Here is a 23757-nt window from a genome sequence, read left to right on the forward strand (position 1 = left end):
AGTGCTCCCTCCTCTCCTCTAGTGGTCTTGCCTTTCTAGAGTCTATTTGGCCCACTGTGGATTCAGCCCATTGCTTTTATGTTTAAAGTTGACAAATGAGCAGGATAATTTTCTTGATAAAACTTTAACACACACACATTTTTCCCTAGGGTTGAATTTACTAAGGTGGCTGCAGACCCCTCAGTTGTTAATCTTGGTCAAGGCCTTCCAGATATATCCCCTCCTAGCTATGTTAAAGAAGAGCTAGCCAAGGCAGCGACAGTTGATAAGCTGAACCAGTACACACGTGGCTTTGTGAGTACATTGAACTTTGGGGAAAGTTTGTTACATGGGAAACTTAAAGACTTAGTTTTAAGTTAGGTGTATAACTTTGTTCCCTTTCATCTTGGCTCTTCTTCCTCCTTCCAAGCGTGGGTTTCTGTAATAGAGCTTACCAGCTGCTGATCAATATCCCTAGTGTAGGTTTATTTAAAGCAGAGTCCTTCACTCAGATTATCATCTTATAGTGCAGCATGTGTACCCTGCCAATCCTCTGGCCAGGTCACTTACGGTCTCACCCCTTCCAGGGAATCGTAGTCCAGTAGCTTCATGTCAAGTCTTCAGCCCAACTTCACATTTATTGGCCTTCCAGCCCTTGTCTCCAGGAATCTTCACATCACCATCCTCAGAAGGTCAGTAGGGGAACTAGGCCCACCCTTCCCTGTGAGTTTCAGTTCAGGGACCCTGCAATAAGTTGCTAAGGTATGTCTGTTCAGACTTTTGCTTCCTCCATAGGTTACTTCCTACCTTAGCCTGTCCTCAGATACCAAAAAGAGAGTAAATTGGTTACAGGGAACAAAGCATAGTCAAAGGTTGTATACGAGGCCTACCTGTTCCAGAGAGACTCTGGCATCTAGCGGTCTCTAGTTTTCTGCTGGGCCCAGCTGGCCTCTCTTCAAGGAGCTAGCACAAGAAATCCACACCTTCTCCCAGTTATCTACTACTAAGTTGGGCTGAGGCCCTAGAAAGTTGAGACTTCTTTGTTAACCTCCTCCTGGCGCTGGCTAAGATGGCCATCCATCACACCAGGAGAAGGAATCTGGACCGGTTCTGGTGCTCTATGACTATGGGGGTCTATTTCCAGTCTCTCATCCAGTTGCCTCCAGGCAGAATTCCTCTGGGCAATACGCAGACTCCTTAGACGCCTTTGAGGAGTAGTGGGGTGCTGTTCAGGGTTTGCTCCTTGGTGTCCCCTCTGATTTCCTGATTTTTTTCAACCTTTAATCTTCCCTCCAATCTTTTTTTTTTTTTTTTTTTTTCCTTTCTTCATTCATTGTCCCAAGAATTCAGTTGTGGCCTGGGTTCAGGGTCCCCTTTGGTCTAGTTCTGGCAGGCCTAGGCCTGCCCATCTCAGTACCCACTAAGCCGGGCTTTTCCTTTTTATCTCCTCCCTCCAAGTTTGACCGCTCTCACAGGTGTAATGGGTTGGAGTTTATTGAGCCCACGGCTCTCATTATTCTCTTTCCAGCCAGGGGGGGCCTATATACCCCATCACAATGCAGACAGATGAGGGAGTGCAAGGAAAGGAAACAATGAGACCTCTCCCTCTCTGTGTCCCTATAGGGGAGGGGATGAAATGGGGTTATATATTATCCTTCATAACTGGCCTAGCACACCAGAGGCTCCTGGAGCTACTTTGGGGTAGGATACTGCTAAATTGGCATTTTAGAACCCAAAAACATCAGATGTAGAAAGAATTGCCTGGTAGGAATCAAGAAATTGAACCTCTCCTCCTTCCCCATCACCCACAAACCCCTTTAAAGCCCACTTGTGATTTTAGGCTAAAACTGGTAGTGTAGGGGCTCACCTTATATTTTTCTTTGTTTCAAACAAACAGCCTTCTCCTCCTGTTTTTATTTTTGTGTATGAAAGAAATCAAACACTTACAGCACAATATCTCCTCTAAATCATACCAGTAATCTCCTACTTATTAATAATTCTGTCCACAGTTATTTCTGTTTATTGAGAGATAAAGCGTGTATGTGTGCGTAGATAAATTTTTGTATTATCAGTTGTCTGTGTTACCTAATATATAGCGCACACATCCAAATGTGTTTTTCTTTATTTTGAACAGGGCCATCCATTGCTGGTGAAAGCCTTGTCCCAGGTATATGAGAAGGTTTGTGGAAGGAAGATTGATCCTTACACAGACGTCTTGGTGACAGTGGGAGGATATGGATCTCTGTTTAGTGCAATACAGGGGTTAATTGAAGCGGGAGATGAAGTAAGCTTTATCTGAAGTATTTTATTATAGCTACCAAAATAAAATTAATTATGTTGATGTTTTCTTTCTAGTGTTTTTAAAAAAATATATATAAATTGCAGTTTTATCTATTTAGCCTATGCCAGACAATTAAGAGCCCTGTCATGTAGGTGAGGGGCTGGCAAACATTTTTAGAGACTGGGCCATATCTCAATAAGGAGACTGTCTCATAGATGCCTCCATCCCATTCACCAACATGCAGGCCTCCTCTCCTATTTATTGTACTTCTTACATCATTGTTGCCGTTAACACCCACTAATTCCTATTTTACAAACTTTGTGGGCTGCTGTCTGCATCAAGAAACTAAATATGGTGCAGGGTATCTGTTCTCAATGTTTGAACAGCCATTATAGTTCAGATTTTGTTTCAGACTATTATATGGTACCAATGTGAGGGGAAAAAAAAGTATACATATTTTTAAAGTTAGGATCATATCCCAGTATTTGTTTTCATATGGTAGGCCTGATGATTCATCCTTTCAGTATTGCTTTGTTTCCCACTGCTACCAGATACCTGAAATGGCTTTTTGGGAAGCGGTGTTTGGGAGACACTGTAACTGACAAGTGCTTTTTCTGGTGTGGTACATTGGCTTTTTTCCTTTTCTTAAGAATACTTCTGTTTTGTGTTCTCATCTGTTTTCTCTCTCTTCCTTGTTGCTTTGATCTTCTCTCCCTTTTTGTCTCTCTCTTTGAGTCTTTTGTATTGCCTTAATCCTTTGCCATTGTTCACTACCTCTTTTGCCTCCTCTCTCCACATTTTAATACCTTTTGTGTCTCTGTCCGTAAGCACTTCTAACATTATATGCTAGTAGCAACTGTAGTGTCTAGCTTGAGAAGAATTGCCCATGTCTAATCTCTGAAGTACTACCAATATATGTTGTCTTAGTGAGTAGTACCTCTAATTATCAGATTGAGAGCATTGCCATATGATGTCCTAAGATGATGATGAAAATTGTCCATTATCAAATCAGGGTTGAATGCCCAAGGTGCACAGTAAATTCATATGGCCAAAGTAAATCTGAAGAAAGTAATGTGATGTTACGACACATAATAATTTCTCAATTCTAGGTCTTGCTGACTGTATGTTTTAATTTCAGGTGATAATAATAGAGCCATTTTTTGACTGTTATGAGCCCATGGTGAAGATGGCAGGAGGAAAACCTGTTTTTATCCCATTGAGATATGTATGTTTTTTAAAAAAAATATTATTATTATTATTAATCACAGAATTATTTTGTGAGACTAATAACATTTGATAATCACATTAGATGGTCCCCGTTTAGTTTTTCTTAACATACAATTATATAATAAATGAGATAAAATGCAACAATATAAGGCTCAGAGGTGCTGCTATCCAAAGCATTATAGACATAGTGTTCTACAAGTGTTGTAAAGAGTAGGGCACTGTTTCCCGTTTAATTCAACTTCTGCATGCTGAAAGCTCCTAAAGTCCTCTTGTTTGACACCATCAGAAAAGTTTTGAAACACAAAATAATGGAAGGGTGATCACATGCGCAGTTTACGTATTTGTTATTTTAAAGAGTTGGTTTCTGATCCTGTTCAGCAGCTTGTGAAGTGATGGGATATAGTCTCTATTCCAAAAACTGCCTACTAAATTAGGAATGGTCTTCCATTTACCACAAAAAGTGGAATGACTGTTTCCTTTTTAGTTATGGAGATTAGCAATTTCTCTGTGGTTGATTTTCAAATAGCAACACCTGAGATATTTGAAAGAAAACTACTAATTAGTTATATTGAAAGGACCAGAAAACTTTTTGTTCTTTGGAACAAAAATCTAGAGGGATGGGTATTGAAGTAACCTAGTATTATTCTTCCAGTCTATGGAAGGCATTGTGCCTGCACTCTGTGCAGTTGAGCTCCCACAGTTTTGTTGGAGGCAGAGCTGGGGAGAACTGTTCTACAGCATTAGTAACATCCTGAAGACTTGCAGGGATTTCCCGGTGTAAGAAATTTTGACCCTGTCTTTGTGAACTGAGGTGAACTCCAGCCGTTCTTATGCCATGTCCCTCACTGTAATGTGTAACTGTATGAAGCTTAGAAGGGTCATGCTCTCCACCTGCTCGATGACTGGCTGAAGCTTTCTCCTCTTGACTACATGTTGCAGTAGGGCTCAGATAGTTTCCTAACTTTGGTCTTCCTGTGAGCTTTGCATGGGGAAAGGCATGGTCTGGGCTATAATGTGTGTTGCACTGAAGTAATACAGGCATTTATTCCTATTCTAGAAAACTGTTATTGGGAACTCTGCATCTAGTGCTGATTGGGTCTTAGATGCCACTGAACTTGCAAGTAAATTTAATTCCAGAACAAAAGCTATTCTACTGAATACTCCTCACAACCCTATAGGCAAGGTAAGACTTCCATTCTAGTTTAACATAGTAGTTGTAATTTCAGAGTGCATCTTAAATACACTGATTAATGCATTGGCCCTCCCTTTTTGCCTTCTAGGTATTTACCAAAGAAGAACTCCAGGTAATAGCTGATCTCTGTATTAAACATGACACCCTGTGCTTCAGTGATGAGGTGTATGAATGGCTGGTGTACAAAGGAAATAAACACATTAAAATAGGTACTGATTTTTATATAACCACGCAGATGGTTGTGGAAGGATATCATAAATGCTCATCTCAAAGATAACTGATGCTGTCAAGTAGTTCAAACTATAATTTTGGTTTAGTTTAAAATTATGAAACTCTGATGAGGAACATCCTTTATTTTCTAAATCTTTATTTAAAAGATTAAAGGTGGAATTTTCAAAAGCATTTAAGTGGATTGAGACATGCAAGTCCCATAGAAAGTAGATGGGCCTTGTACTCCTAAACCACTTAGGTCCTATTGAAAATCCCACCCTAATTCAATTCTTTGTTGAAGAATAACATCATAATCACTGGTTTCAGAGTAGCAGCCATGTTAGTCTGTATCTGCAAAAAGAAAAGGAGTACTTGTGGCACCTTAGAGACTCTACATCTCAGTGGTGTGCTTTGTTGCAGAGCTAGCTGAGGGAAGGGAACAAGAGCTCACTAACAAACCTCTTTCCTGGAGCTCTGCTGGCATAATCAGTGAGGCTAGTGCATAATAAGGAAACCACATTATTGTTTTTCCCATAAAAAACAGGGAAAAAAAAGTTGGAAAAAGGTAAAGAACAAAATTATAGAAGATTATTTCCTACATCTTCATCCCAAGCAGAGGGTATTAAAAATAATGGGCATTTCAAACTCTGAAATCACTCTGGGCGCTATGTGGAGTCTTGCTTCAGTAGTTCTCTCAGGCAGAGATGCTAAACAAACAAAACCATTGCAAGGACAAATCAGACAACTAAACATTTAATGCTATCAGGGTCCCTGCAATAGTTTCCTTTTTTAGGGCCTGATCCATCTCTCACTGAAGTCCATGAAAACAGTTCCACTGACTTCACTAGGAGCTGGATCTTAGTATAGGCACATCCAATATATGCTGCCAATAACCCTAATCCAGATTCTGCAAACACTTTTACATGTGCTTAGTATTACGTTCATGAGTAGTCCTACTGAAGTCTATGGGATTGCACAAGTGCTTAAGTTAATCATGTGTGTAAATGTTTGGAGGTTGTGGCCTTAATCTGAATCCTAGTTAGTGGATTGTGAGAAGTCTGAATCATAGACTTTAAGGTCAGAAGGGAGCATTATGATAGTCTAGTCTGACCCCCTGCACAATGCAGGCCACAGAATCTTATCCACCCACTACTGTAACAAACCCCTGACCTATATCTGACCTATTGAAATCCTCAAATCGTGGTTTAAAGACTTCAAGATGCAGAGAATCCTCCAGCAAGTGACCCGTGCTCCACGCTGCAGAGGAAGGTGAAAACCCCCCAAGGCCTCTGCCAATCTGACCTGGAGGAAAATTCCTTCCCGACCCCAAGTATGGCGATCAGCTAAACCCTGAGCATGTGGGCAAGACTCCCAGGAAAGAATTCTCTGTAGTAACTCAGATCCTACCCTATGTAGCATCCCACCACAGGCCATTGGGCATATTTACCACTAATAATCAAAGATCAGTTAATTGCCAAAATTAGGTTATCCCATCATACCATCCCCTCCATAAACTTATCAAGCTTAGTCTTGAAGCCAGATATGTCTTTTGCCTCCACTGCTCCCCTTGGAAGGCTATTTCAGAACTTCACTCCTCTGATGGTTGGAAACCTTTGTCTAATTTCAAGTCTAAACTTCCTGATGGCCGGTTTATATCCATTTGTTCTTGTGTCCACATTGGTACTGATCTTAAATAATTCCTCTCCCTCCCTGGTATTTATCCCTCTGATAATATTTCTAGAAAGCATATCATATCTCCCCTCAGCCTTCTTTTGGTTATGCTTAAACAAGCCAAGCTCTTTGAGTCTCCTTTCATAAGATAGGTTTTCCATTCCTCAGATCATCCTAGTAGCCCTTCTCTGTACCTGTTCCCGTTTGAATTCATCCTTCTTAAACATGGGAGACTAGAACTGCACACAATATTCCAGATGAGGTCTCACCAGTGCCTTGTATAATGGTATTAACACCTCCTTATCTCTACTGGAAATACCTCGCCTGATGCATCCCAAGACCGCATTAGCTTTTTTCACGGCCATATCACATTGGCAGCTCATAGTCATCCTGCGATCAACCAATACTCTGAGGTCCTTCTTCTCCTCCTCTGTTACTTCCAAGTGATGTCACCAGTTTATAACAAAAATTCTTGTTGTTAATCCCTAAATGCATGACCTTGCACTTTTACCCTATTACTATTACTCCAGTTTACAAGGTCATCCAGATCTTCCTGTATGATATCCCGTTCCCCCTCTGTATTGGCAATACCTCCCAGCTTCGTGTCATCTGCAAACTTTATTAGCACATTGCCACTTTTTCTGCCAAGGTCAGTAATAAAAAGATTGGTCCCAAAACCAATCTCTGAGGAATTCCACTAGTAACCTCCTTCCAGCCTGACAGTTCATCTTTCAGTATGACCCGCTGTAGTCTCCCCTTTAACCAGTTCCTTATCCACCTTTCAGTTTTCATATTGATCCCCATCTTTTCCAATTTGGCTAATAATTCCCCATGTGGAACCGTATCAAATGCCTTACTGAAATCGAGGTAAATTAGATCCACTGTGTTTCCTTTGTCTAAAAAATCTGTTACCTTCTCAAAGAAGGAGATCAGGTTGGTTTGGCATGGTCTAACTTTTGTAAAACCATGTTGTATTTTGTCCCAATTAGCATTGATCTCCTTAACTACTTTCTCCTTCAATTTTTTTCCCCCCCAAAATCCCTTGCCTTGCTAATTTATTATTAAGGATTATCGTCTCGGCTATACACAGGTTTTGGTTCTGGAAGTAGCTACTTGCATGAACACCCAGCTGAAAGGTAATGGACTGTAGAGTTATGAAGTCCTATGTTAGGACAATGAAGGTGAATTTTAATGATGCCCAATAAAGTAGCCCTGTTGAAATTAAAATGTTAACCCAAAAGGCATAAAATTAACTTTCCTGACAGTCAGAAGAACTGTGTTCTGTTCCTGGCGCTGATGCTGATATAATGTGCGGCCTTGAGCAAACCATTTCATGTCTCCCTGCCTCAGTTTCCCCATCTTTTAAAGTGGCAATCATGATATCCTTCTTTATAAAGTGCTTTGAGATTTATAGATGAATTACCCACTAATTTTTATTAATGATAAAATTGAGATTAACTAGGAGTAAGCAAATGTGTTTTTTTTGTCTACAATGACTTTGGAAAACTGGTAGTTAAGATGAGTTTAGTGTAACTGAATTAATGTATTGCTTTCTGCTTGCTGAAGATGCAGTCCTTTTGCATGCTCAGCTCCCACTGATATCTGTGGGACATGCAGGCCACGAGTTTTTTTTTTTTTTTTTTTTTTTTTTTTTTTTTTGGTTTCTAATGCTATTTTAAAAAAAAATCCTATTTTAAAGGCCAACTTGGTGGCCTAATCATAATATCATACAAGAGGCCTGTTGCCCACTGGGACATGGGAGGAAATAACTCTTAGTTTTATTAGTATATTATTAATATAACTTTGTTTTAACATTTTGAAGGAAAAAATACCAGATGAACAAAAAGCATTTTTATTGCACAACATAAAATTTACAATTCCAGTGTGATAATGACTCAAGTTAAAGCTTAGAGTGTGAGTCAACTGGCTTTAGCTGCATGCTCTAAGAGATCCCATCAAATGATCTTACAATTTATTGTTAAAAACCTACCAACCATAAAACCTTCAGAGTAAAAATGTAACTGATAAAGTCGTCTTTTACTAAAAGAAGCAAGACTTTTTTTTTTTTAACTTCAGCTTCTTAGTTTTTATAACTGTACATTAAAAATAATACAAGGAAAAAAATCCACTATTTCACTATGTAGAAGCTGCAAGGTTTTTATATTAAGCTTTACACATTCAATCAAATGCAGTGACACTTCTTACATGAAAGATGCAAAATGGATATTACAGAGTCTGGTGGTGGTTCTTATTATATAATCTAATAGGGTAGCTAGTCGTATATCATAAAATTAGCATAGTCTTTATTCTGTCGCTCAGGCAGTCTTCTCTAATATAGAACACTTCATCATGTCTCTAACCCTTATCTGACTTTTGTAAAAGTGCAAATCTCTTATGAGTAACGATTAGAGCTATAGTGGCAGATTTAGAGTTCTCATATCGTAATTGAGGATTCTGTTGGCATTTCAACAAACAGTGCCCCAGCCCAGGTAATATGCTTATATGTGTTACCTTACAGATAATTCCCAGCACTTAATTGGCGTTAATTATTTTAAACCGTACTGAGTTTGAATATAATGATATTGCCATATAGCATGGAAAAAATGCTCCCCATTCCATTTAATCCTGCGTATTAATTTATGGCTTGTGAAAGTGATAGACTGCCCTTTCCCCCTCTGCTGTTATTGTGTGGAATGCTCCTGCTGTCTGTCCCCACGCTTGAATTCCTGGGAGTAGTTTGCAAAACAGTCTCAGGTCTGGTCTAAGTTTAAAAGTTAGGTCAACGTAGCTATGGCGCTCAGGGGCTTAGTTGCAGCTCTTCCGTTGACGTAGCTACCACCGCTTGGAAAATTGGATTATCTCCTGTGAGGGGGAAAAACCCCTTCTGTCACTGTAGGAAGTGTCTTGGCTAAGTGGCATGCTTGTAGCTGTAGCACCATAGATCTGTGCCACTATAGCACCTATAGTGTAGACATGGCCTAAATAGAGGGCACCTAGCTTTGAAATTCACTTGTGCTTGCAGTATGCTGGAGCCAGTTTGTCAGCCTTTAGGACGTGGTGCTTAAATACTACAGCCTACATAGCTCAATAGAAGATGCATCTGTTCAAACTGACTTTTTGTTTTCAAGGTTACAAGTTTGTTGGAGGGGTGAGTGCTGGTTAGGGGGAAGATGGGTTTCTCATTTGCTAATTGTTTTGTGTTTTACATTTGTAAATGTGCCCCAGAATGACAGTGATGGGCACTGACTTGAACCAGTTCTAATACAGGGAGGTACTGTGAAAACTTGCCCGTGGAATTTTGCCATTACGTCTATGACAGCCTTGCTTATGGGCCTCCCTAGAGAAAACTCCTGACAGTTGTGCTGGATTTGGCAATAGCTCTTTAGTATGACAATATGGTAGGATGGGATGCAACAGGACAACTGAAATCACTAGTCCTTGTGCCCTCATCTAACCTTATATGTAACAACTTTGGGAAATGCATCTGGGCTTATCCTATGAAGTGATCCATGGATTGTGAGAGTCAGAAAGGACATTCCATTGAAGCCATCTTATATCCCTGCAGATATAAGAAAAGTCTTTTGCTCTAGCAGAATTAAAATGGCCTTAATTTGGTTTGGCATAATTCACTATATATTAAACCAGCTGAAGGTCACTTTAATGCTGAATGGAGTTTCCACACAAGAATTTAATGTGGTTTGACAAATTCACTTTAAATTCTCACCTTTAGTTAATTTGTATTACCTTTCCTGAGTGTCCCCAGTTACCATGTGCTCGATAACATGAGTTAAGAATGCACCTTTTTTCCTAGTGACAAGGCACCACGAAAGGCGTGATGGTTCGTTCATCTCAATACAGTGTTAATTCTGAGGACTGGCAATGACCGTGTAAATGTCAACATTGGGTACCTCTACACTGGAATAAAAGCCCTGTGGCACAGTCGTGGCTGGCTTGAGTCAGCTGATTCAGGCTCATGGGGAACAGGCTGCAGGACTGAAAATTGCTGTGTTTAGGGCTTGGGCTGGAACCCGAATGTCTACACAGCAATTTTTCAGCCCTGGAGCCGGAGCCTGAGTCAGCTGACCCGGGCCACCTGTGGGTTTTTTAGCCAGTGTAGACCTATCCACTGTTACAATGATCAGCCATGAACTAGTTAACAGGCTTGTCCAGCTAACAATCCCATTGTAGCTGGATACTACAGAAATCAGAAGTGAAAAAGAGCTGTCGAGGTCTGTGGCATAAACCAACAGCCCAAGAACCACCCAAAAGTGTTGAGAAAAGAGCAAAGAACTCCTGGATTTAGCTATACTACAGGTGGGAGGTGTAATGCTAGTAAATCTGCCAGCTCTGATCAAGTTAGTGCGCTAAAAATAGCATAGGTGGCAGCTCAAGCTAGCTGCGCAAGCACAATCATGTCTAAGATCCTAGGTATGTACTCGGGTGGCGGCTCTGGCTAGCTGCCTACGCTGCTGCAGCCACGTTGCTATTTTTAGCACACCAGCTTGATCAGAGCTAGTGCCCGTATGTCTACGTGAGTTGGGGAATCACACCTCCCACCTGCAGAGTAGACCTACTGTATATGCTATGTCTATGCTAGATAGTCGGAACAGATCTGGGAGTTTCAACCAAAAGCAGATAGCCAGGGATGCTTTTGGAAGGCTTATTCTGTAGCCCATAGAATCATAGAATATCAGGGTTGGAAGGGACCTCAGGAGGTCATCTAGTCCAACCCCCTGCTCAAAGCAGGACCAATCCCCAATTAATTAAATTAAAGAGCCCAGATCAACTCTACAATGTAGACTTCTGCCAGCATGGTTATGTGTGTCAGGGATCATACCACTGCACACTCCTGACAGACATAACTGTGCTGGCAGGTCAGGAGTGTGAAGAGGTGTGATCCCTGACTGATATAGCTGTGCAGGCAGAAACCCCTGGACTAGATGCAGTTATGCCAGCAAACCTGTTTGCATTCGGGGGGCGGTGTTTTTGCTATATCGATACAAAGCGCAGCTTTCCAGTATCTCTGCATCCACACTAGGGCAATTTGCTGGTATAGTATAGCGGTAGTCCTATACCAATAAAGTGCTCCTAGTGTAGACATAACCTAACTCTGCAAAACTGAGGAATCCACTTTCTGCAAGTCTGAAGCCACATTTTGACTCTCTGCAGCTGGTGAAATATTTTTAAGTATGTTAATATTAAATTTTGGTGGGGAGATTGCAGGTATTGGTGCTATCATAAGGGTTTGACATTGAATTTTTTAAATTAAAGCTTAAAATTCTACGGAAATTAAGAGGTGCTGAGAAACACTTTGGCTGGCTGCAGGAATGCTAAGACTGTGCATTACAGGGATACAGTTGTGAGTCTCAGTAGTAGTTGTAACAGTTCAGCTATTCCCGTGTATTTTATAAACGGTAGCGAAGATTGGCAGATACTATGGATTTTGAGATACACTGTAATCAATCCCATGATGATTATTTTGATTTTGCTGTTATCCAGTAACAGCTGAGAAACTACTTCATTGCCCTTTCTTTCACCCACTCTCAGTTCAAAACTTATTCTTAAGGGATGGATGTTTTTCAAGTTGCTGACGTAGAATTAGTAGATGTTTGGGGGCGTGGATGGCTCAGTCACCACAACTGGCACTGCTTAACATTCCTAATGGCAGCACCCGCAGAGTGGACAAGGACTGAATGGCCGTAGCGGAGGTGGATTTCTAGGGGTGATCCCTCCAATTCAGATTAAAGCACAGTGAGAGGGAAGTGTAGCAGAGTGTGCCAGTGGTCATTCAGCATTTGTTCTGTGGCTAGATGAAGGCCTTGGTCTCCAGGGCTGACAGTCTGGTACCTTTCACAAGCACCAAATTCATACTAAAATGAAAGATGTTTTCACTCTGTGTGTCTTGCTCATTCCTTAACTTTCTTTTTTTTTTTGATCCTTGCCTAATTTCTATTCCAAAATACACTTCTCCATTTTTCATTTAAAATAAGAATTTTTCTCCTAGCTTTGTTTGTTACAATATTATATTAAAATACTGCTGCTCTTAGCTAGGAACAGTACAGGTTTTTGTGATTGTATGGAACATGTATGTGCACTGGCAACCAAGTCACTTTATTTTATGTACAGCTACACTGCCAGGCATGTGGGAGAGAACAATAACTATAGGAAGTGCTGGAAAGACATATAGTGTAACTGGCTGGAAGGTAAGAACAACAAGAGTAAGAGATCTGTTACATAAATAATATGTATTTATCTGACCTAAACCTTGTCTATTTTTGCATTCTATCATTTGAAAGCTTACTGTGCATCCAACTCACAAAAAATTGCAGACAGTATTCACTTGGAAATGCTACCTACCTTTAATATGCACACTCTAACAATGCTCTTATTAATTCTAAAAATAAACGCTTGTGAAAGTGAAGTGGAAGGGAGGGGTGAATATTAAAAAATTAAGTACAAAACACTATTTGCTTTGCAGAAAGAGCCAAAACTGCTGAAGGATACATACAGAGTATTTTTAAAACCTGTTTCCAGTTTTGTGAAGCGGGTGTAAATGTTGGCATTAAAACATCTAAGGATCTTATTACTTCCACAGATCAGTCTAAAACACCATTGCTTGTGTGCACAGTTTTAGCCTACAAAATTGCACCCATAATACATTAGAGATGCAACAGTTCAGGCTAGCTTGAGGTCTCATTAAATATGTGACCAATAAATATTTTATTTGGCTCTGGTAAAGTAATGACAATGCTTTATACTGATTAGTATATATGAGTTCTATCTCCAGCATTTCTAAACCTGCCATTTAGCAAAACTTGTACAGTTTTTATGTCAACAGAAGTGCACTATTGCTTCTTCCCATTGTGAATACCTCGAATTCTTTCAACTTTTAATTCTTTATTATGAGTCCTAATTGCTAACTTGCCTTATTTTTAAGATGTGTCTGTTTTTTCTCCTCCCCCTTAGCTTGGATGGTCCATTGGTCCACAGCATTTGATAAAACATTTGCAAGTTGTTCAGCAGAATACGCTGTATGCATGCCCAACTCCGCTACAGGTAGATACAGATGGGAGAGGAGAGAGGTTCTGTTTGTACAGTGTCTTGCATAAAGGGGTTGGGGCCTCGAGGCACTACTGCAATACAATTAATACAAATTAGTATGAAGTTTGAGATGTCTAAATATTTTTATGTAGTTTCTTGGGGATAAGCGTGCTGGTAGAGAAGGCAAATTTTAGAGTCACTAATGAGGCAATTTAAAAAATACACCAGAACCTTGCAAATTCTCACTACATTAATCTGCAAAGGTGACCATTGTTGCACAAAGCCTGGCAGCCTCACTCCTTTCTCAGCCAAAATGTAATTGCAGGATGCTGCAGTGACATCTCATATTGCTGTGAATTACTTTTACCAAACAAAAAAAAAAAAAGAAAAGGAGTACTTGTGGCACCTTAGAGACTAACCAGTTTATTTGAGCATGAGCTTTCGTGAGCTACAGCTCACTTCATCGGATGCATAGCATATCGTGGAAACTGCAGAAGACATTATATACACATATATTACCAAACAGTTATTTACTAGTATTCTATCATGTATTAGCATCAATAATTAAAACTAAACTATACTTCAAATTACACTGTAAACTCTTGAGGCAAGGACTGTGACTTCCTCTGGTGCAATGCCTAGCAGAATATGGGCCTGATCCTGATTGAGACTTTTAGGTGTTACAACACTAGAAAGAGTAAATAATAACAACTTGTCAAAATAAATGCACACTTTCCATTTTGTGATGCAGTGGTTTGGGGTATTTGTGGACTCAGTGAGACACCGGTCCTGCAAAGAGATCTATGTGAGAAGGTCCATACACCATGCAAAGTCCCAGTGACCTCTCCCAGTAACTTCAGTAGGACTCTGCATGTGCGCAAGGGTCCACCTGCAGGAAAACTTTGTATGCTGATTATGTTTGCAGGAGGCGTTGGCACAAGCTCTTTGGATCGACTTTAAACGCATGGATGACCCAGACTGCTACTTCTACTCGCTGTCTCGAGAGTTGGAAGGCAAGCGTAATCGGATGGCTCAGCTACTCCAAGAAGTTGGATTGAAACCTGTCATTCCAGATGGAGGATACTTCATGATTGTTGATGTTTCTGCACTTAGTCAGTGAAGGTTTATTATGAGGGAGTGGGAGCATACACTATAGTTAAGATTAAAATGCAACTTCCATTTTAAGCCTCCATTTTTTCAGTTTCTCGTAACACTTTCAAACAAACTCCTTTTGGGCTAAAATGTTATGTGTGTGAACTTGGCCCAGAGGTGATTATTTTTGTAAGTTTTGGTAAACTCTGTTCATCCATTTTTGAGTGGTGTGATTTCTAATTACTGCCTTTGTATTACTTTTTCATTTAATCAAGTCTGATGGCTGTTGCAGGGAAGATGTGAAATTAGGGTTGGGTGAGAAGGTGGTTAACTGGATTTATAGTTTAGGAAGGTGTATGATTTGCAAAAGTTTGAGAATTACTGATCTACAAAAACACTAGGAAGAGCTGTATCTACACTGAGGTGCAACTGTAGCTGTTGCACTTCAGTGTGGGTGATGGGAGGGATTCTGCCATTGCCATAGGTAATTGACCTCCTTGTGTTGATGGAAGAATTCTTATAATTATGCTAGGGGCCTAGGTCAGTATAACTGCATCTCTGAGGTGCGGATTTTTCCTAGTGTAGACCTGGACCCAGTCTTCTGTCTTCCATTGACTGCCTGTAATAGCACTTTGCACTTAAGTTAATTAGGCCTCATAGTGCCCCTTTGAAATAGGTAAATATCCCATTCTCCTCTCCCCGCCCCCCACCCTCCAAGTCATACAACAAGTCCCTGACAAAACCAGGATTAGACTCTGAATGGCGCACAAGACTTGGTTCAGCTCTTCCTAGTCGTTTATAGTGACTCTAGTATCAACTGTAATAAAGAATACTGAGAGAGAAGTGTCCTCCCATTGGAATCTGGGAGGTGCTATAATATTATGCTCCATTTTACGTTCATTTTTATTTTTAGATGTGGATCTGTCTGATATGGAGGCGAATCAACATTATGATTATAAATTTGTGAAATGGATGATAAAATCTAAGGTAAGATGTCTCTTCTACGCAGTCACTCAGATATACATTAAAAATTAGGAATATTTTTATATGTAAAATAAAAATACACCTGAACCTATAAAAAGATACAGCTCAGATATTTACATTTTAAAGCATGCCTAGAGGTTTAGCTGTGCATATCACCCTAACTGTGAGAATCTAGTGGCTAAAATCCTGCTGAACTGTAAAATCCTACTGAAAATGTAGCTTGTAGTCTTAGCACAAAACAATAAAGACAAGTCCCAATAATTGCTGTTTTCCACACTTACATGTTTGCAGTAGGCAAGATCCTGCTACCTGTCTTGCCTAGGAAAAGTGGTTGAGTTTAGGTCAGACTTAGCTGGCACATGCCAAACCTAAACTTGATCACTCTTCCTAGTCAAGATAAATGCATTGATTTCACTGGTGCAGGATTAGGTACTTATTTTTGATATGTGAATTCTGAAAATTAAGCCAATTCAATTCTAATGAAGGAAGGGAAGGCTCCAAAATCTTGGCTGTACAATTTATCAAACCTAAAATTGACTTTATCTGTGTGTAATAGGCAAATCATTATGTTTCATCATTTCAGAAACTGTCAGCAATTCCTCTTACAGCATTCTGTGGCCCAGACACCAAAAAGCAGTTTGAGAAATATATACGTTTTTGCTTCATCAAAGTAAGTTTGTGTCCTGCTCTAGAAAACTGTTCTGATAGCAGTGTTGCTTATTACTAAAATTTTTGTGCTAGTTTAATCTAAAGGAGTTGTTTTGTGTTTGTTTTTTGCACTTAAGCAGTTAATTATTTGGTTGGTTTTATATTGACATTTTTAATAGCATTACTGAAAAGTTAGTTTTATTAAGAATGCAACAATAAGCACATGGAGGAAAAAATTAATACAAAATACAGGCCCACGCTGATTTGAAGCAGGGACAGAAATGGAGAGTGGTGAGGTTGCAGAAACACAAAGCAACCTGACTGCCTCTTTGCTAAGGAACTTTCAACCCTCAAAGTAGGTGGCACTGGCTGGGATGGGTAAGTGACCAGGGAATAAGATGATTCTCTCCTTAGCCTCCATTGACAGGATTCCTTCGGATCACTCAACAGATTTGCAAGCTGACTTAGCAAATACCATGATGGGGGGTGTGTGTGTGTGTGTGTTGCTAGTGAGGCTTCCCTGCCCAGTATGGACAGAGATAATTTCTAACAAAATTCTAGCCAAATCAAGCTATAGACTACTTTGTGCAACGTACAGGGCAATAGCCAAGTCACAAAACTGTCCAGACTATAGAATACCTACGCTTGAGGTGGTTAGGGTTGAGGGAAGAGAATTCAAAGCACAGCTTCATTACATGGGTATTTAAAAACAAAAAAACCCACCTTTACACACAGGTTAGGTTAACTATGCTAGCATGACTTCAAATGTAGCGTGGACAAGACCACTACTGTAAATACAGCAGATAGTCACACAAATGTAATGGGAGTGATTTCTACGTACATTTGATAGTATTGACACTAAGGAAAGCAAAGGAGTTGTTTGGAAATTATAAAATTTTGTACATTAAAAATACAATATTTACAAGATATCTAACTTTGAATTCCTTTCTTGGTGTACCCTCTAGATATATAGTTACAAAGTTTAGTGGCAAATTATTGAATCCTTTGGATATTTACAAGATACAATTTGTAACTTTGTCAAAAAATACTAGTTTGCAGTGCTGTAAAAATGGCTGATACTCGACTTGTAGAGCTCTGTACCTACAGTAATTGTGGCGTTCTATACTTGCAGCAAGACAGCACACTGGATGCAGCTGAGGTGATCCTGAAGAACTGGAATAAACCTACATCTTGATTTTTATATTTGTATTAATTATTCCATCTAGCATAATTATTTTATACATAGGTATTTCATTATACCATTAAAAGCCAATGTACTCTAAATACAGTACATGATTCATATGAAATTACAAATAACTCTGGGAGACTACCTGCCGAGTAGCCAGAATAACAATTTATCCATTGCAAATAATGTGATCCAAGGAACTATTTTCAGTCTTGCCAAAGTATTGGCTATTTCACAAAATAATTACATGAATCCACATTTTGGGGGTGGGGGTGGGTGGGAGATTTACTGGGGCACTGAAAAAATAAACAGTGTTAGGGCTTAGGAGGAAGAAGTCAGAATTAGAAGAATAAGAGCTGTTCTGATGTAATGGTATAGGAGCCCGTTGGAAATAGCAGCATTTGAAGCTGGAATGTTGGGTTTCACATTTTATCATAGCTTGATGTGAAGGGAAATTAAGAAATGCTTTGAAATGGTGCATGTTAGCTAGCTCCAGGGACTTAGGTTATGAACACACACACACAACAAAATTGATTTAGTTTAAACCAATGCAATTTTTGGTGAGCAGACCGTTCTAAATGTGTTTGCAAAAAGAAAAGGAGTACTTGTGGCACCTTAGAGTCTCTGAGGTCCCACAAGTACTCCTTTTCTTTTTGCGAATACAGACTAACACGGCTGCTACTCTGAAACCTAAATGTGTTTAAATTTCGTTACTGTTTTAATTTCCCACAGTTGTCAAACTACTGTTTTTGAAAGTACCATATATACTCATTCATAAGCCGAATACTTTTGGTAAAAAAGTGACGCATTAAAGAGCAGGGGTTAGCTTATAAATAGGTCTATACCAAAATTTGATTTTAAACTCTATGAAATCATTGAATATCTAATACATTGTTGTTTTGTTCACCTGGAGCATTCACAGGCACGGAGCCCCTCCGGTCCCTGTGGCTGCGATTCGCTGTTCCCACTTTCCGCAGCTCCCATTGGCTGGGAACGGTGAACCACGGCCACAGGGAGCTGAGGGGCTCCGTGCCTGTGAACGCTCCAGGTAAACAAAACGTCCCAACCTGCCAGCAGCTTACCCTGACGGGCCGGGAGCCAAAGTTTGCCAACCCCTGAAATATAGGATCCGCTTATGAAAGGGTCATACAGTTTTTACTATTTTTACCTATCCATCTTGGGGGGTCGGCTTATAAACGAATGGGCTAATAAACAAGTATATACGGTATTCAATCTTCAAAGTTCTAAAATAGCATGTGGCGTAAGAGTTTAAAAGTTTAGTTTGATTTATATATGCACACATAAAAATAAGAGACCTTGCTCTTAGATGCTCCTTGACCATCCTTAAATATACAACAGTGGAATAGATCACTCCTGTAATTCCTTTTCAACTCTTAATCAGCTTATCCACAACCACCCCCAGTAACTCCACAGCAAAACATATTTAAAAACCTTAACTAAAATCTCCGGAAAACAGGAATGGGCCTTGCACTGTGCTACGAAGGTTAATAAACTTAGGTTATTTCAAGCTAAAGGAATGAGGGGAGTGAGTCCTAAAGAAGAGGCTCTTGTGGAGAGTACTCTACCAGCTGCCTCATCTTTCAATATCCTTGAGGCTCTGTGTGCTTTTATCAACCTCAAACTGATTCCCAATTGAATAGAAGAAATCCAGAGTAGCCTGCTTCTAGAGCAGGGGCGGGCAAACTTTTTGGCCTGAGGGCCACATCGGGTTTCTGAAATTGTATGGAGGGCTGGTTAGGGGAGGCTGTGCCTCCCTAAACAGCCGGCCGTGCCCTGGCCCCCGCCCCCTATCCGACCCCGCCCCACTTCTCACCCCCTAGCGGCCCCCCTGGTACTCCTGCCCCATCCAACCCCCCCATCCCCTAACGGCCCCCCCAGGACTCCTGCTCCCTGTCCCCTGACCATGACCCTGAACTCCCCTGCCCTGTATCCAACCCCCGCTTACTGCGCTGTCTGGAGCACCGGTGGCTGGCGATGCTACAGCTGCGCTGCCCAGAGCACCAGGACAGGCAGCCGCGCCGCCTGGCTGGAGCCAGCCGCGCCACTGCACAGCACAAAGCACCGGGTCAGGCTGGCTCTACAGCTGCACTGCCGCCCAGAGCATTGCGCCAGCGGCGCAGTGAGCTGAGGCTGCGGGGGAGGAGGAACAGCAGGGGAGGGGCTAGGGGCTGGGGGCTAGCCTCCTGGGCCAGGAGCTCAGGGGCCAGGCAGGAGGGTTCCACGGGCCGTAGTTTGCCCACCTCTGCTCTAGAGGATGATTCCTGTACTCTTTTTTCCCATGGCTTTCATCCATGTGGTCTTACACTGCAGAGTTGGAAAACAGTTCTAGAAATGTTCCCTTCCATGTTCTGGAATCTGGAGTCAATGCTGGCTTTCTCAGATCTTGAGAACAATTTAGGATGTGTCTACCCTGCAATCAGAGAGATGATTGCAGCATAAGGCATACCCATGTTAGCTTTAATCTGGCTAGCACAGTTAAAAATAGAAGTGTAGAAACAGCACTGGCTTCAGCAGAGGTTAGCAACATGAGTACAGGGTTCCTGGCAGATTTGTATAGCCTGTGCTGAAGCCTGTGCCACCATACCTTCACTGCTATTTTTATGTCAGTCAATGATGAAATTACACCTCTGACTGCCATGTAAACATATCCTTAATCCTACCGATCTGTGGTCATGGGTTTGGTCCAACAGTGCCTTTATCCACCAGTAAATTGTACAGCCATAGAGTGGGCTGGTAGCAACTGTCTGGCTTCTCTCTTAGTTCCTGATCTTGGTCCTGGGCTTTCAGCCAGAACATCCTCCATTGTCTCTCTAGTTACTTTGTACTGCCATCTCAAAAAAACTCCACCAGAAACTCTTTAAAAGGGTAGCGATTGAGTAGAGTTAAATCAGGTCTCCATGGTGAAAAAACAGTCTGGGAATGAAATTGACTCCAGATGAGTTATGTAATATATCTCTGGGAAATTCTGAGATTCCAGGGGCATTATGGCAGTCTGACCTCTCCTTCCAAAAATCCCATTATCTCCGAGGTAACCCACAATACCCACTGAAATCTCCCAATGTGAATTTTACCTGGGAGCTGTGCCAGGAACTAGGGGATATCTACATAGAGCAGTGGTTCTCAACCTTTCCAAACTACTATATCCCTTTCAGGAGTCTGAAGCCTGAGATCTACTGTCCAGGGCTGAAGCATGTAATTTAGCTTTTCGGGGCCCCTGTCGCATGGGACCCCAAGTAATTGCCCTGCTTGCCACCACCTAATGCTGGCCCTACACTTGCAACTCCCCTGACATAGAGGGCATTACAGCAGAATCTGTTGAGCAGAGTGTTAATTTGGGTGCAGGACAAAACAGTGTTGTTAACATGCTTCAGCTTGTAATATGCTTGTACCTCAGTTGGTGTAAAACAATTGGCTCAATTACAATCAATTCCATGTTCTCTACTGTAGATGAAGCATGTAGGGAGAAGGCAGGTGGAGTAGAGAAAGGGGAACCCCAAACCACATTGAGGCTTAGAGCTGCCATTTTTCAAGCACTGTCAATTATCTTAAACTTTAACAAATCTGCTAATATAAATATAACAAATATATAGATTTCTGTGAGAGAAATTGGGTTCCTAGGGTATAGTATGAGTTAAATTTTACTAATCCCTTAGACTGATGATACAAAATAATACAACACCGGAATTTTGGCTTCTGACCTTAGCAACAAGGGTTTCAGTACCTTACACAATTCAATAGTTTATAATTGCCTATCAAAATGTAATTATAAATAACCATAGTGCCATATCTATATTTGAATATAGCAGATTTGGAGCATAAAAAATGTAATACTGATTAGAAATGCCAATTATTTCTACCGCTTATGTTGAGATGTCCCCAAGATAGCTGTTTTTATGTCAGCACATTTGCTTTCTGAGTATTTGGAATGAATGAGTAATTAGACATATCCTCACAATAGCAATAAAGCATGGTACAGATTGCTCCATGTGAATCTCGGGGCTTGTGAAAGGCTGACTTCTCCAGAAAGTCATGGTTTAACATTATTGCTATATGTGTATTACTTAGCATTTAGGAGCCTGGTCATGGATCAGGACCACAGCAATGTGCTAAGATACGTGTAATCTGCATAATCTTTTCATTTAATCAAAAGTCTAAACACACAAATGGTGGCATATACATGAACTTGCATGTTGGAGTTCATTCAGCTGTCCCACCCACTTACGATTTCCATAATATGCTTGTTTGAGGTGTTTGACTTCTGCTGATGTTAGAGAATGAATGTAGGCTAATTTAACAAACCATTAAAAATGAGAAATTTACACAAAATAGTAGATTTGCTTTCATTAAGGCCAAACATGCACAAAATAGTGTGTTCATGAAGACAGTAAGTATCCCATTGCATAATATTGTGAAAATGGTACCTGTAGTATCAGAAACATGATTGCCAACTGTCCATCTAGTGCTGTCATTGACAGTAGCCAGAACTGGATGCTTCAGAGGATGTTCAGAGGCTAAAACTTTCAAAAGTGGCCACTGATTTTGGATGCACACAGTGGTGAGCTGGAGCCGGTTTGCACCGGTTCGCTGGAACAGGTTGTTAAATTTAGAAGCCCTTTTAGAAGGGCTTCTAAATTAACAAATGGCCAAAAATGGCGCCTTAGGTGCCAACTCTGTGGGTGCTCCGGGGCTGGAGCACCCACGGGGAGAATTTGGTGGGTTCAGAGCACCCACTGGCAGCTCACCTCTGCTTCGCCTCGTCCCCGCTTCACCTTGCCCCCCAGCCGGTCCCTCTGGCTCTTAGGGGCAGGGTGGGCACCCACTATAGTGGCCCACGAGACCCACCTGCCCAGTTCTGGAGGCAGTCAGGGAAGGGGGGTGGATGGGGCAGGGGTCCCGGGGGGGGCATCAAGGAACGTGGGGGGTTGGATGGGGCAAGGGTCCCAGGGGGCGGGGATGGGCCACGACCCCCTCGTGGGGTGAGGAGGGAACCAGTTGTTAAGTTTTTGGCAGCTCATCACTGGATGCGCAACTTGAGACACCTTGCACCTGGTTCAACTTTTACTGTTCACTGTAAGTAAAAATTAAACGTGCATGTTTGCAGAATTGGGGCCATTGGTGCCTAAATCAGGCCTTTAAAGGCCCCAAAATGTATATTTTGGTACCTAAACCAACGTGGCCTGATTTTCAAACATGCTGAGGATCTGCAGATACAAGAGGAAAACTATTAAAGTCAGTGGTGCTTTTCTAAATTATGTCTTGAATTAGCAATCTGTTTTGGATCCCAATGCTTGGGGCTGTTGCAAAATCTTCTACCAAAATGAATTCCAAGAGAGGTCCAGAAGGTCAAACCCAAATCCCTCAGACCTAGGGTGACCAGACAGCAAGTGTGAAAAATTGGGACGGGGGCTGGGGTTAATAAGCACCGAAATAGACAAAGCCCCAAATATCGGGACTGTCCCTATAAAATCGGGACATCTGGTCACTCTACTCAGACTTGTCTACCCCTTTTATGTTAGGTTTCAGAGTCTGTATTCGCAAAAAGAAAAGGAGGACTTGTGGCACCTTAGAGACTAACCAATTTATTTGAGCATAAGCTTTTGTGAGCTACAGCTCACTTCATCGGATGCATATAGTGGAAAATACAGTGGGGAGATTTTATATACACAGAGAACATGAAACAATGGGTGTTACCATACACACTGTAACGAGAGTGATCAGGTAAGGTGAGCTATTACCAGCAGGGGTGGGGTGGGGGTGGTGGAAACCTTTTGTAGTGATAATCAAGGTGTGCCATTTCCAGCAGTTCCCAAGAACTGCTGGAAATGGCACACCTTGATTATCACTACAAAAGGTCCCCCCCCCCCTTGCTGGTAATAGCTCACCTTACCTGATCACTCTCCTTACAGCGTGTATGGTAACACCCATTGTTTCATGGTCTTTGTGTATAGAAATCTCCCCACTGTATTTTCCACTGAATGCATCCCATGAAGTGAGCTATAGCTCACGAAAGCTTATGCTCAGATAAATTGGTTAGTCTCTAAGGTGCCACAAGTCCTCCTTTTCTGCCCTTTTATGTTAGTAAGGGCTATAATTACAGCAACAACATGTCAATCAAAGAAAAACCATGAAGAAACCACCTTGAAGCTGTTCTCTCCCGCAGCTATTTCCACAGGACAGTCCAACGATCGCCTCCAGAGGCGGGACAAAGTGAGAGTCAGTTTCAGA

At 41.2% G+C, this 23757-nt stretch overlaps 1 protein-coding gene across 14 annotated transcripts in view; it reads left to right on the forward strand.

Annotated features, from left to right (window-relative positions):
* The window catches only part of KYAT3 (kynurenine aminotransferase 3), a 59298-nt gene extending 41214 nt beyond the window's left edge, over nt 1–18084 (forward strand). For 9 of the 14 annotated variants that reach the window (XM_037906220.2, XM_037906224.2, XM_037906223.2 and 6 more), the window contains 11 exons: nt 150–294; nt 2114–2263; nt 3399–3485; nt 4545–4670; nt 4768–4888; nt 12687–12763; nt 13527–13616; nt 14527–14713; nt 15607–15680; nt 16261–16347; nt 17458–18084. In XM_037906220.2, coding sequence (XP_037762148.1) covers nt 150–294; nt 2114–2263; nt 3399–3485; nt 4545–4670; nt 4768–4888; nt 12687–12763; nt 13527–13616; nt 14527–14713; nt 15607–15680; nt 16261–16347; nt 17458–17520 — 1207 coding nt within the window. In that variant the 3' untranslated portion in view covers nt 17521–18084. Of the gene's footprint in view, nt 1–149; nt 299–2113; nt 2264–3398; nt 3486–4544; nt 4671–4767; nt 4889–12686; nt 12764–13526; nt 13617–14526; nt 14714–15606; nt 15681–16260; nt 16348–17457 lie in introns of those variants that run through there. The other 5 variants (XM_043521085.1, XM_043521083.1, XM_037906227.2 and 2 more) reach the window with 3 other exon arrangements.
* The last annotated feature ends 5673 nt before the right edge of the window (nt 18085–23757 follow it).

Source organism: Chelonia mydas, chromosome 8, assembly GCF_015237465.2.
Source record: "Chelonia mydas isolate rCheMyd1 chromosome 8, rCheMyd1.pri.v2, whole genome shotgun sequence".
Lineage (NCBI taxonomy): Eukaryota > Metazoa > Chordata > Testudines > Cheloniidae > Chelonia > Chelonia mydas.